The sequence below is a fragment of the Chrysoperla carnea genome, chromosome 5 (genome assembly GCF_905475395.1).
Source record: "Chrysoperla carnea chromosome 5, inChrCarn1.1, whole genome shotgun sequence".
Lineage (NCBI taxonomy): Eukaryota > Metazoa > Arthropoda > Insecta > Neuroptera > Chrysopidae > Chrysoperla > Chrysoperla carnea.
In genome coordinates this window covers 8357261-8370410 of record NC_058341.1, presented here as the reverse complement: position 1 = coordinate 8370410, position 13150 = coordinate 8357261, and the positions used below count along the sequence as shown (strand labels likewise).

Genomic DNA, 13150 nt, shown 5'->3' with positions numbered 1-13150 from the left:
TGAAAAAATGACACATTTTTCTTATTATTGAATATTTCATTTTTAATTTTCCAAGAATTTTTATTTCGAAAACTAAGCACCTTCCATCATCAGTACAAAAGCAATAGCAACTCCATTTCCTTTGGCAATTCGCTAAATACTATTTATAGCGATTTTTTGGCAACTATAATTAAAAATAGATATTTGCATATTAACAAAAAAAAAAGTAAGCTGACCTTTTGGTGTAGCCTTGGAACTTGATAGACTGCAAAAAGTGGACTTGTCTATATCAATATCGTTATATTAATAAATGACTACAGTAATCCAAATTGATTAGATTGTAAACAAATCCCTCGCTTTTAAATTTATCCTGCCCGAAGGCGCTTGCTATGTGTAAGAAATTTACTAAAAATCTGAATGTGATTTTTACGGAAGTTATTGCGGAAAATTATTTATAATATGTTTATCATACCCGAAGGCGCTTACTATTTTTAATAAATTTACTACTATAGTCGCAGAAACGAAACACTAAAAACGGTCTTAAGTTTGGACAGTAAGTCGGATTTGAATGCGGTTTTCGGCATTCGATTCGTTAGACCATCAGGAAATTTTGTAATATGCAATTTGCATTTTATAATTGCATTTTAAATTAACCGTAAATATACTAAAATCACAATTCGATTAAGAGTGGTTAAAATGATTCCAAACTTGTTACTCGAGGGTGTTTGGGGTCGATGAATACGATTATTTCATCAGAATTTTTCTCTAAGGTACCTGGTGTTCAGGATAAACGGTATCCCCGTCGTTTCCTGGAGTTTTCACAAATAATGGGATCCCAAAAAAACCCCTGAATAACAAGTTTGGAATCATTTTCATCACTATTAACCGAATTGTGAATTTAGTATATTTACGGTCAAGCAATTAGTTATGCAAATTGCATATTTTTAATTTCATATAAATCAATTTAGGTAACAAAATTTCTTGACGTTCTCACGAACCGAATGCCGAAAAACACATTCAAATCCGACTTACTGTTCAAATTTTTCGAACTTCATTACTTCGTTTCTAGGTACATGAAATTGGTATTTATTTGATTAGTAAATTTATTAATAATCTCTATATATTATAAATGCGAAAGTAAGCATGTTTGTTTGTTTGTTTGCTACGCTTTCACGCTAAAACTAGCGAATGGTTTTTAATGAAACTGTACAGCAATATAGCTGATATATCAGAATTACACATGATATAATTTATAAAGATAAATTACAGATTAGAGACCATACCATAAACTACAGATTTCTGTAAAAATAGTCAATATGAAATATTTCACGGCCATCTTCTCTGATATATTCAATGAATAATTACTATTATACATTTCAAAAATAGAAAACCTTACATATATTTTACCTTTGTAAAACAAATCCTTACCATTATATCGAGTGTTATAGAAAGGAGGTAAGCGAGAACAATCTTTATCAATCTTTACTTTTAAACCCAGCGAAGCGGATGGGTATCACTCTAGTATGTTTATAAAATTTGCATTAGAGGAGGAGAAATAGCATCATTGTCTTATAGATAAATTTTTTTAGACGTATACATCAATAAATTTTTTATCGACGTTTTTTCCAGTCTCACGAATATGTTAATTTACGGAAAGTTATAAGGGAAAATTATATCATTGTTTTAGCAATGTTTATAAAATAGGCATCATTAGGTAAGGAAAAATAGCATTTTCTTAGATAAATTTCTTAGATAAATGATTCTGGGAATCTTGAAAGGGAATTTCAAGGGACCTGGAAAAACTTTTCAAGATTCTGGAAGACTCGATAAAGATATAGGGAAATTTCACTTGTTTTATTAAATACCCTATTTACTAAATATTAAATAGTAATAAACTTTAATTAATTTTCAGTCTCGAGAGGTAAAAGATTGTATGCTGCTTGGGTATAATAAAAAAAATCATTAACATACATGGGCTTCGACCACATGACCTTTCGCATCAAGAGCGAATACCGTCGCCACTTCACTAGCTAACCGTTAAGAATGGAATTAATATTTCAAGATAATATTATAAAAGTATTAGAAGTATTGTTAATATTATCCTATTGATCATTATCGAATTAGAATAAAGTTAAATTATTTGTTGTATTTGTTCCTTGATAAGAGTGCAAATTTGCAAGCTACTCGGATGCCTGTAAGTTAAAGAAAAAGTTAATAAACGCGTGGTAATATAGAAATCTTCGCTAAAACGATACTTTTCTCAAGATATCAGACTCACATATCTCAAACCAGAAATCCATAGATTCCGTAGAGAAACCAGAAAATCGTGAGATCTTGAAATCCATGTACTTTACGTTCATAGGAATGTCATTATTACCTTAGAAAATAATTCTTCGATTAAATTTCTTCCATCTTCTTGAGATATCAGCAACACTTTTCCCAATTCGAAAATCCGTAGATGTAAAGTCATGATATCTTGAAATCAATTTACTTGATATGAATGAGATTTTCGAAAATTTTTTGTTAAAATTATTTTAGAAAATAGTTCATATTAAAATCGGATAAGAAAAATTTTTCCATTTTTTTCAAATTTGTACAAAGGGGTACTACCCCTTAAAAAAACCCAAAAATTCGATAAAATCAACAATAAAATGGATCTAGACTAATTCGACCTCAGTGAAAATGATACCGTCAATGAAAACTCAATTCGGCGTACTTTTCTCGAGATATCAGCATCATATGTCCGCAATCGAAAATCCGTTGATTTAAAGCTGCGATATCTTGTATATGTCCAACAAGTGACTAGAAATATTGTGCCATTGTTTCTAATAAGTTCACACCTTTGTTTTTTTTGCAAAAATGAGATAAAAGTTTGTTATAATCCTGTACTAATTTTAATTTTTTTTATAAACAATAATTTACATTTTAATAATAATTATTAATTATCAACAGTCCTTGTATAAAATTTTTAAATAAAAAGATACATAAATAGTTTATTTATAAATTATTTATTGATATTTTTTTGAATATTATTTTAAAACCATCATGGCATCGATTGTTACAATTTTATCTGTTATTATTGTAATATTATTAATTATAAAATATTTTTGGACAAATCGGGTCCATTGGACCTATCATATTTATCAATGTGTGAAACATATACCAGGACCATATAATATTCCCTTATTGGGATGTTGTTTACCGTTTTTGGGAAGTTTGGGTAAATAATTAATTTATATTCACTAATTTAGTTTATAGAGGGGAAAGTTTGTCCATGTTTGTTAAAAAAACGAAATTGTGGGTTTTATTACGGAAATTAGTGTAAAAAAGAAATGAAACGATTAGTCGAAACTTTTAGTCGGTGACTTTTTGCCTGATTTAAATGATCAAAAAAGATTTTCTGAAATTTAGGATAACAATTTTTTGTATCAAATTTTTACACGTTTTTAAGGCAACGTGAAATAAAAAATTGCAAAAAAAATTTTTAATTTTAATGAAAATCATTTATTTTATGCTAATTTTGTTTTAAATAATTGGGAAAAGCGTTAATTTACCTAAGTGTACTTGATAGAGACTCCTTCCCAAAAACCACGGGATATACTTCACCAGCCACGACATATATTTCATATTTGCATTTATTTAATTCCTAGAAAACTTTTTTATCTTTTTATTAATATTAATGATTTTTCAGAGCATCTATGGAAGAAATTACGTGAAATGAATGAACTATATCCAACAATTTACAAAATGTGGGGTTTTAATCGATGTGCCATTTTATTCCTGGAACCCGATGACGTTGAGGTAAAATATATAAATTTTTGAATTCTATAAACGATAATTTGATGACTCAGGTTTTTTTCTTTGCAGATGGTACTTTCTAGTACAAAACATTTAGAAAAAAATGAAGCTTATAACACTGCTCGTCCATGGCTTGGAGATAGTTTGCTTCTGAGTTGCGGTAAGGTTTTCCATTCCTTTTTTCGAATATTTCTTTTACTTTTTATGGTACCGTACGAGAAAGGTAAACGGCACTAAAATTCCGCTGTTCGCCTATTGGTCTGCCAGTGGCTTAATTTGCTATGACTACTGGCTGCTTTTTTTTGTAAGCATTAAGACAATACCTAAATAATTTTCTATTTTGGTATTGAAAATTACTTAAGACAAAATAAAACAAATTATTTTTCTAAATAGGTAATAAATGGAAATCACGCAGACGAATTTTAACACCAGCATTCCATTTTAACATATTAAATGAATTTGTGAATGTTTTTGAAGAAAATAGTGAAAAATCTGCAAATTTTATTAAAAATAATTGCAATAAAGATTTGAATCCACATGAGATTGCCGTTGAACATACCTTGCATTCATTATGTGGTAAGGAATTTTCTTTTGTCTTAATTCAAGGTCATGTGAATTTTTTACGCTTGATTTGAAAGTAATGTAAATGTTATTTTATTTTTAGAAACTACGATGGGAATTTCTGTGAATATAGAAGATCCGGATGTTAAACAATATAAGGATGCTTTAGATAAGTTAGTATGCAAAAAATTTTCTTCTCAAAAACTTTATCGCAACCGTATTTAGTATATTTGCTTTCTTCAATTCTATCTCGACTTAGACAGAAAAGATATCCTTAATAATTTTAATCTGAACTTAAAACAATGAAATACATTTTCGGAATGAAATATATCACAAAAAAGAACGAGAGGTGTCGTGGGACACCCGGTAGGAACTATATTTATTTCGTACTTTGGTACGTTATAAAAGTAGCGCTTACTTTTTATTAACAAGATATTTTTCTGGAAATTTATGGTGTTAATTTTAAAAATAAAATACTTGTGTGATTTAATTTTATAGCTACTTTCAGTTTTAATTGTGGTATTAGTTTAAAAAAGAACATACTTCTGATTTAGTAGTCAACCCAATATGTGAGTACATTACATTTGATTTGATCAGGATATTTATTATGGCATAGCAGAAAAATTTCATTGTACTTACTTAAAATTATCTCTGTTATCTTTAACTTCTGATAACTTTCACTACTCAAATTTTTTAAAATCATAATAAAATCATTTAATAAAACATAAAATTTTGACCAAAAATACAAATTGACAGTTATAAAAATATTTTAACATTTTCTCGGAAAATTCATGGAAAAAACCCTATTTTGATTTTTATAGATTTGGCTTTTTCGTATTTTATCGTCTTTCAAGACCATGGTTTTATCCAGAATTTACATTCAATTTTACATCAAAAAAACGTGAACAAGATTCGCTAATTAAAGCAATGCAAAAATTTACGTTGAACGTAATTAATGAACGTTTAGCAAATTGGAGTGACGAAGGTAAACAGCCTTTGTTTTCAGCGTCTGGTAAACGAATACAACCAATGTTGGATATATTAATTGGTGAAATGAAACAAGGTGGTGATATTGATTTTGAAGGAATTCGGGAAGAAGTTGATACATTCATGTTTGAGGTATAAATTACGAAAATATCGGATCTGTCAAATTTTAATAAATAAATAATAATCTTGATAATTTTTTGTAACCTTATTTTAGGGACATGATACCACTTCGACAGGATTGAATTTCTTGCTAATGTTGTTGGCAAATCATCCAGATGTACAGGTAATCATAATTTTTTTTGAAAACAAATCAATCACATTTTGAAAACAAATAATTTGATTTATTGTCAAGTAGAATGGACTTTATGAAGAACAATTAACGATATTTAACGGCTCAAAGCGAAAAGCAACTTATGATGATTTACAAAATATGGAGTATTTGGAGCGTTGCATAAAAGAATCTTTACGATTATATCCACCAGTTCCAATTATTGGACGACTTATCGACGAAGATATTGTCCTCAAAAGTATGTTCGGGTTAAACTTTCATATCGATTATATTTTTACGATTTATTGTACGTTTCAGAAAACTATATTATCCCAGCCGGTATATATATAGGTATAATGATATACGATTTGCATCGCAATCCAAAATATTGGCCAAACCCGAATAAATTTGATCCAGACCGATTTTTACCCGATAATTGTGTAAATCGTCATCCTTTTGCATATATTCCATTTAGTGCTGGTTCCAGAAATTGTATAGGTAATTTTTATCTTCGATTTTTAAAAATCGATCGAAGTAGTTTTGTTTTAATGTTTTTTTTCCCGTAGGTCAACGTTTTGCAATGTTAGAAATGAAATCATTCACATCGAAATTGATAAGAGAGTTTATTTTAGAACCCGTTGATACTCCGGACTCAATTGTGATGCGAGCTGATATGATCTTACGTACAAGTAAACCGATTAAAGTTAGATTTCGTAAAAGATTCTAAATGTTTAAAAGAAATAAAAATGTTTTAAAATCAAAGTTTAAAGTTATTTATCGTTGCCATTTCCTTAATTTTTATTATTAATCCTATATTATTGTTATTCTTCTGACTGCAATTATCTGAGTCATATATCTATATTTTTCAGTTCAGATTACTTTGATTCTGATTATTGATTGAAAATAAACAAAATTGTGGAAAAGTTAAAATTAATCATTTCTATTTTAAGCTTTGGGAAAAAAACATATACCGTCATCAAAATTTGAAAAGTTTATCTACAAAAGCTAATATTAATAACAAGGATCACGAATTTATTGTCTAATTAACCATAATTAACAAAAAATTTATGCGAAACTCAAAAAAAATCTTAGATAAGTTCTAATGATGTCATTAAAATCCAAAAAAATTAATTTTGCTCTATCACATCCAAATTTTATACAATTTTTATAAAATAAACATGTAATCCTATTAATTTTGGGCCATATTTTGAAAATCTACCTACCATCAAATTTAACGTATCCTCAACGAGTTCATAAATACACTGTCATGGGTTCCACATTTTGTACAAAGACTAGTAACAGCCAATAACTATTATGAAAAATGAAAAATATGACCCCAAATTAGTAGGTTTTAAAAAAAAATTCCTTCAAATTGGATAAAATTTAGCCAAAATATCAAAAAAATTGATTTTTTAAACTCAGTGACGTCATCAAAATCCAAAAAATTTAATTTTGCTCTATCACACCTAAATTTTACACAATTTTAATAAACCAAATATATAATCAAACTAATTTTGGGCCATAATTTTCAAATAATTCATCAAATTTAACGTATCTCAAAGAAATTTCATAAATACACTATCATGGATTCCACATTTTGTACAAAGGCTACTATATGCCAAAAACTATTATGAAAAATGAAAAATATGACCCCAAATTAGTAGGTTTCAAAAAAAAATTCATTCAAATTGGATAAAATTTAGCCAAAATATCAAAAAAATTGATTTTTTAAACTCAGTGACGTCATCAAAATCCAAAAAATTTAATTTTGCTCTATCACACCTAAATTTTACACAATTTTAATAAACCAAACATATAATCCCACTAATTTTGGGCCATAATTTTCAAATAATTCATCAAATTTAACGTATCTCTAAGAAATTTCATAAATACACTATCATGGATTCCACATTTTGTACAAAGGCTACTATATGCCAAAAACTATTATGAAAAATGGAAAATATGACCCCAAATTAGTAGGTTTCAAAAAAAAATTCATTCAAATTGGATAAAATTTAGCCAAAATATCAAAAAAATTGATTTTTTAAACTCTGTGACGTCATCAAAATCCAAAAATTTAATTTTTCTCTATCGCACCCAAATTTTATCCAATTTTTATAAACCAAACATGTAATCCAACTAATTTTGGGCCATATTTTCCAAATCTTTCATCAAATTTAACGTACCTCCAACAAATTCCATTAATACACTAACATGGGTTCCACATTCTGTAGAAAGGTTAGTATTAGCCAATAACTAACATGAAAAATAAAAAATATGACCTCAAATTAGTAGGTTTCAAAAAAAAAAATTCATTCAAATTGGATAAAATTTAGCCCAAATATCAAAAAAATTAATTTTTTTAACTCTGTGACGTCAGCAAAATTCAAAAATTTAATTTTGCTCTATCACACCCAAATTTTATCCAATTTTTATAAACCAAACATGTAATCCCACTAATTTTGGGCCATAATTTTCAAATCTTTTATCAAATTTAACGTTTCTACAAGAAATTTCATAAATACACTATCATGGGTTCCACATTTTGTAGAATGACTCGTTTTAGCGAATAGTTGAAACGAAAAATGAAAAATATGACCCTAAATTAGTGAGTTTAAAAAAAAATTACCTTAATCTATAGCATAATCTTTAAATTTAAACATACATAACGAAAGATTTATTCGAGATATGTTAAAATTTTTTATTCCAGATAAAAGAATCTAACATGAAAAGAATGTATAAAGCCATACTGCAAACAGTTTCAAAGAGATCTTCAAACTATAATAATCATAATATGATTATGAAAGTATTTGGTACAACAGGGTCCTAATTTTTTTGATAACATTGACCTTAAATAATAAACTAATTATATTCAAGGCAAAATATTTATTTTTATAAAATCTTAGTAAAGAGGATATAACTTCATCCGTTATGAAAAATTTTAAAATTATATTTTTGGATTTGATCTTCGATCTATTTATTGCCCGATTGTCTTACCATATTTTGGTACGGATTTTATGCCTAGCAGAAATATTAGTTAATCTAGAAATTATTACTATTAACTTTTGTTTTGCTGAAAGCTATAAATAAAAATTAAAATTAGGAATTGGATACAATACTTTAGAGTTAAGATAATATTAATTCACTTTTTAGCGATAAGATTTCGTTGAACAATGTGACAAATCTATCAATTAATCTTAGAAATTTAAGAAAAAAACAAATATAAAATTGGAGATTTAAAAAATACACCAAAATAAGCTCTCGATTATCTACCGGGAAAATTCCAAGGGTTTTGTTTTTTTTGAGTATTTATCTTTATATCAAAAATGGCAAAGTGAGTATTTGATGTCAAAATGAATTTTTGTTGACGATATATTGAAGATATAGTTATTGAAATAAATACCACGATACTCGAAATAAAATAGTGTTACAATGATTTTTCACTAAAGTTTTATACATTAACTTTGTAAAAGATGAATGTAATGTGTTATATGAATAAATTTAGCTAATGGCGATGGTTGCGTTGCAATCAAAATATCGATATTTAGCGAAATGAAATTATACGATTTTCCTGAAAATTAGTTTGCACGGGAGTTTGGGGGTGTAGCGTGTCTCGATTATGGGGCATTAGATAGCGTTCTTGTTTTTTGTAATAAAGTAAGAATCATAGGAAATTTTTTTCGAAATGGGTTGATGACCCATATATCTACATCGTTGCTTTTGACTTTTAGATCGCTGTATCTAGAAAAGGACGCTTTCCTGGCTAAAAATGCATTGAGAAATTGTTAATCTGATCACCATAATCAAAATAGATTCAGGAATGTTCAAATTGTTTTCTTGATTCCATAACTTATTAAAAATGTGCAACTTTCTTCTGTACTATAAATTTTTTAAATCTAAGATTAGGCTGTGACCAAAAGTTTTAAAAAATAAATCAATTCACGCATTCAATCTGAAAATTAGTTTAAAAAAAATTGAGTTTAGTAAACAAGTTTTATAATTATTTGTGATGTATTAATTATCGTGATGGCATCTGTAACAGTTTTATTACTTGTAATTGTAATATTATTTATTATAAAATTATTATGGGCAAATCGTTTACATTGGGATTATCGTATTTATCAATGTGTTAAAAATATACCAGGACCACCGTGTATACCATTGGTGGGATGTTCAATACCGTTTATTGGAACTCGAGGTAAACATTTTAAAATACATATTTTTTTAAACATTAAATTAGCTATGTTTGATTTTGTACTCTCTAAGAAACCGGTTACACCAAAATGGTTTTTGATTATAAAAAGCGAAAATATTAGTTGATTATAAATAAATTTTTTGATCGGGAAAGTATTGACAAAGCAATAATATATCATTAAAGAGAAGACATTAAATTTGGTCCAACAAAAGTTGTAATAACCGGTAGGAAATATCTTATCTAGAACTTGCATTTTAAGCTAATAACAGATAAGAAAAATTAGAAAATTTTAAATTAAAAACAACTTTTGTTCGAAACATTTTCTTGAAAACGAGTTAGAAGAATACAAAAAAAAACTCATAATGATTTTTTATTCTAATTAAAATTTTGCTCTTATCAGTGGATATGATTTATTTATTAAGTTAACGCCAAATTCAAAATTGACCTTGACATACTGAATTTTAAACCCGGATTCATTGTGAGGACCTCTTTTCACACGCAAGATAGTATAGGAGGTAAAAGTAATTACCTATTACCTAATCCAATTAAGCAAAATAAAAGATTATAGCCTCCCACGAATTTTGCTCACGATAATATTTTCATAGAAAATTTCTAGAAAACGGCTATGTATTTCCCAAACAAAACTAAAAATTTTCAATATTTCCCCCAAATTTAACCGTTTTTATGTAAATTCGAACCCGATAATCGAAGTAAAAACAATATCGTTTAATAGTGAAGTTAATCGTAAAATGTATTATAAAATTTTTTAGAGCACTTATGGAATAAATTTCGTGAAACAGCTGCAAAATATCCAGAAATTTACCGGCTATGGGGTATTAATCGATGTGTTATTATCTTCTTGGAACCAGATGACATTGAAGTAATAATAAAATCAGGATCCTTTAAGTATCCATAATAAGATATTTTATTTTAAGAATGCACTTTTTTTTTGTAGCTGATACTTAGTACAAGTACGAAAAATTTGGTAAAATGTGAACCGTATGATTTTGTGCGTGATTGGCTTGGTGATGGTTTATTACTTAGTAGCGGTAAGATTGCATTTTTATTATGTCTCATATTTCAAAAAATCGACTTAAATTGTTTCGGAATAAGTCTCTTCATTTTCCATTTTAGGCAAAATCGTCAAAAAGATGATTTTTGTTGTTTTTTAGGTCAAAAGTCGTCTAGAAAATAACTTTTATCCAAATTTCTAGATCTTTTGAAATTTATTCTTACCCCCTTTGAAAAAGTTTCGGAATTTGATGGAATTATAAATATCTAGACTAATTTTGACCCAAAAGGAACAAAAATCGGGTTTATTTAACAAGTCGGTGAATAGTTTTTGACATATCGCCGAAAATTCTGCGTGAAAAGCTGTCAAATATAACCAATAGATCCGATTTTCTGAGATCCGATTTTCTAAATATGTGTGAAGCTTTTTAGAACTCTGAGAAAAGAACTTAACTTGACCTTTATATAATTTTGTTTTTATTTTTGGGACAGGTAGTAAATGGAAATCACGTAGACGAATTTTAACACCTGCATTTCATTTTAACATATTAAATGAATTTGTGGATGTTTTTGAAGAAAATAGTGAAAAAACTGCAAATTTTATTAAAAATAATTGCAATAAAGTTTTGAATGCAGGAGAACTTGCTGTTGAACATACCATGTATTCCTTATGTGGTAAGTTATCAGTTATCAGTTCGATACAAAGTGATTTTTCACATTTGATTTGAAGATATAATTAATGGTATTTTTAGAAACTACCATGGGAATTTCTGTGAATATGGAAGATCCAAATATTAAGCAGTACAAGAGCGCATTACATGAGTAACTATAAAATTTATAATAATATAAACTTTATAATGGATTTTATTTTGTCTTTTAGATTTGGTGGTATTGTCTACGATCGTATCACAAAACCCTGGCAATATCCAGGTTTATTATTCTATTTCTCGCAAGCAAAACGAAATTCAGACAGATTAATTAAAGAAATGCATAAATTTACATTGAATGTTATTCATGAACGCTTGTTAAATTGGAGTACAGAGGGGAAACAACCTCTATTTTCCGCATCTGGTAAAAAAATTTTCCCAATGATGGATTTATTAATTGGTGAAATGAAACAAGGTGGTGACATTGATTTTGAAGGAATACGCGAAGAAGTTGATACTTTTATGTTTGAGGTAAATAAACTTTAATTTGGGACTTAAAAAAATCAAAATATTGGTATAATATTTCTGATTAAGTATTTTTTCATAGGGCCACGATACAACTTCAACAGCCTTAACTTTTTTGTTGATGCTGTTAGCAAACAATCCAGATGCACAGGTAATTGGAATTTTTGGAAAATGAATGAATGCGGTAAATTTTTTTATAACCAAATTATCTTGTTTGTTATGTAGAATCGAATTTATGAAGAACAATTATCCATATTTAACGATTCAAAACGTAAAGCCACTTATGATGATTTACAAAATATGGATTATTTAGAACGTTGTATAAAGGAAGCTTTACGATTATATCCACCAGTACCGTTAATTGGACGTACTTTAGATGAAGATATTGTACTCAAAAGTAAGTTTGAGATAAACGCAGTTAAATATTTACAGCCAAAGTGATAAAATGGAATTATTATTAGAAAATTCATGTCTTTTTTTAAATTAAAAGTGGAATAATTTCAATTTATGTTCCAGAAAATTTTACAATTCCAACAGGTGTATACATGGGAATAATGATTTACGATTTACATCGTAATCCAAAATACTGGCCAGATCCACATAAATTTGATCCAGACCGATTTTTACCCGATAATTGTGCAAATCGTCATCCATTTGCATATATTCCATTTAGTGCTGGTTCCAGAAACTGTATTGGTAAATTATAAGGTCTTGCTATGAATATAGTTTTATGTTACTTATGTATATTTTCTTGCAGGTCAACGTTTTGCAATGTTAGAAATGAAATCATTTGCATCGAAAATAATAAGAGAATTTATTTTGGAACCAATTGATACTCCTGACACAATTACATTGGCAGCTAATCTGATCATACGAACAAAAAAACCGGTTGAAGTTAAATTCCGTCGACGATTTTAAAATATTTTTACAAAAAAATAAATAATAAAATTAAAATTTGTAATTATTGAATTTTCAATTAATTGATATACCATTCCTAGTTCCTACATTCATTTTAGTGTGAAATTCTCAAAATTTCCCCACTTCAAAGTTTCAGAATGTCGGGAGATAGAATCATAATACATATATTAAAAAGAAATAGAAATTTTTAAAAGCGTCATTTTTTTTCGAAAAGGTAAAAACCAAGCTTTGCCTAAAGTAAATAGGCAATAGAATTCTGCT

At 27.8% G+C, this 13150-nt stretch overlaps 1 protein-coding gene across 1 annotated transcript; it reads left to right on the top strand.

Annotated features, from left to right (window-relative positions):
• Positions 1 to 3015: 3015 nt before the first annotated feature.
• LOC123300432 lies at positions 3016 to 12932 on the top strand. Its single transcript, XM_044883004.1, has 20 exons — positions 3016 to 3199; positions 3671 to 3780; positions 3847 to 3937; positions 4171 to 4353; positions 4442 to 4511; positions 5160 to 5457; positions 5540 to 5608; positions 5681 to 5852; positions 5912 to 6091; positions 6160 to 6314; positions 9581 to 9791; positions 10559 to 10668; positions 10744 to 10837; positions 11292 to 11474; positions 11552 to 11621; positions 11680 to 11977; positions 12054 to 12122; positions 12197 to 12368; positions 12488 to 12667; positions 12729 to 12932. The coding sequence occupies exons 1-20, from the start codon at positions 3025 to 3027 to the stop codon at positions 12887 to 12889; spliced, it is 3051 nt and encodes a 1016-aa protein (XP_044738939.1). The 5' UTR covers positions 3016 to 3024; the 3' UTR covers positions 12890 to 12932.
• Positions 12933 to 13150: the final 218 nt, after the last annotated feature.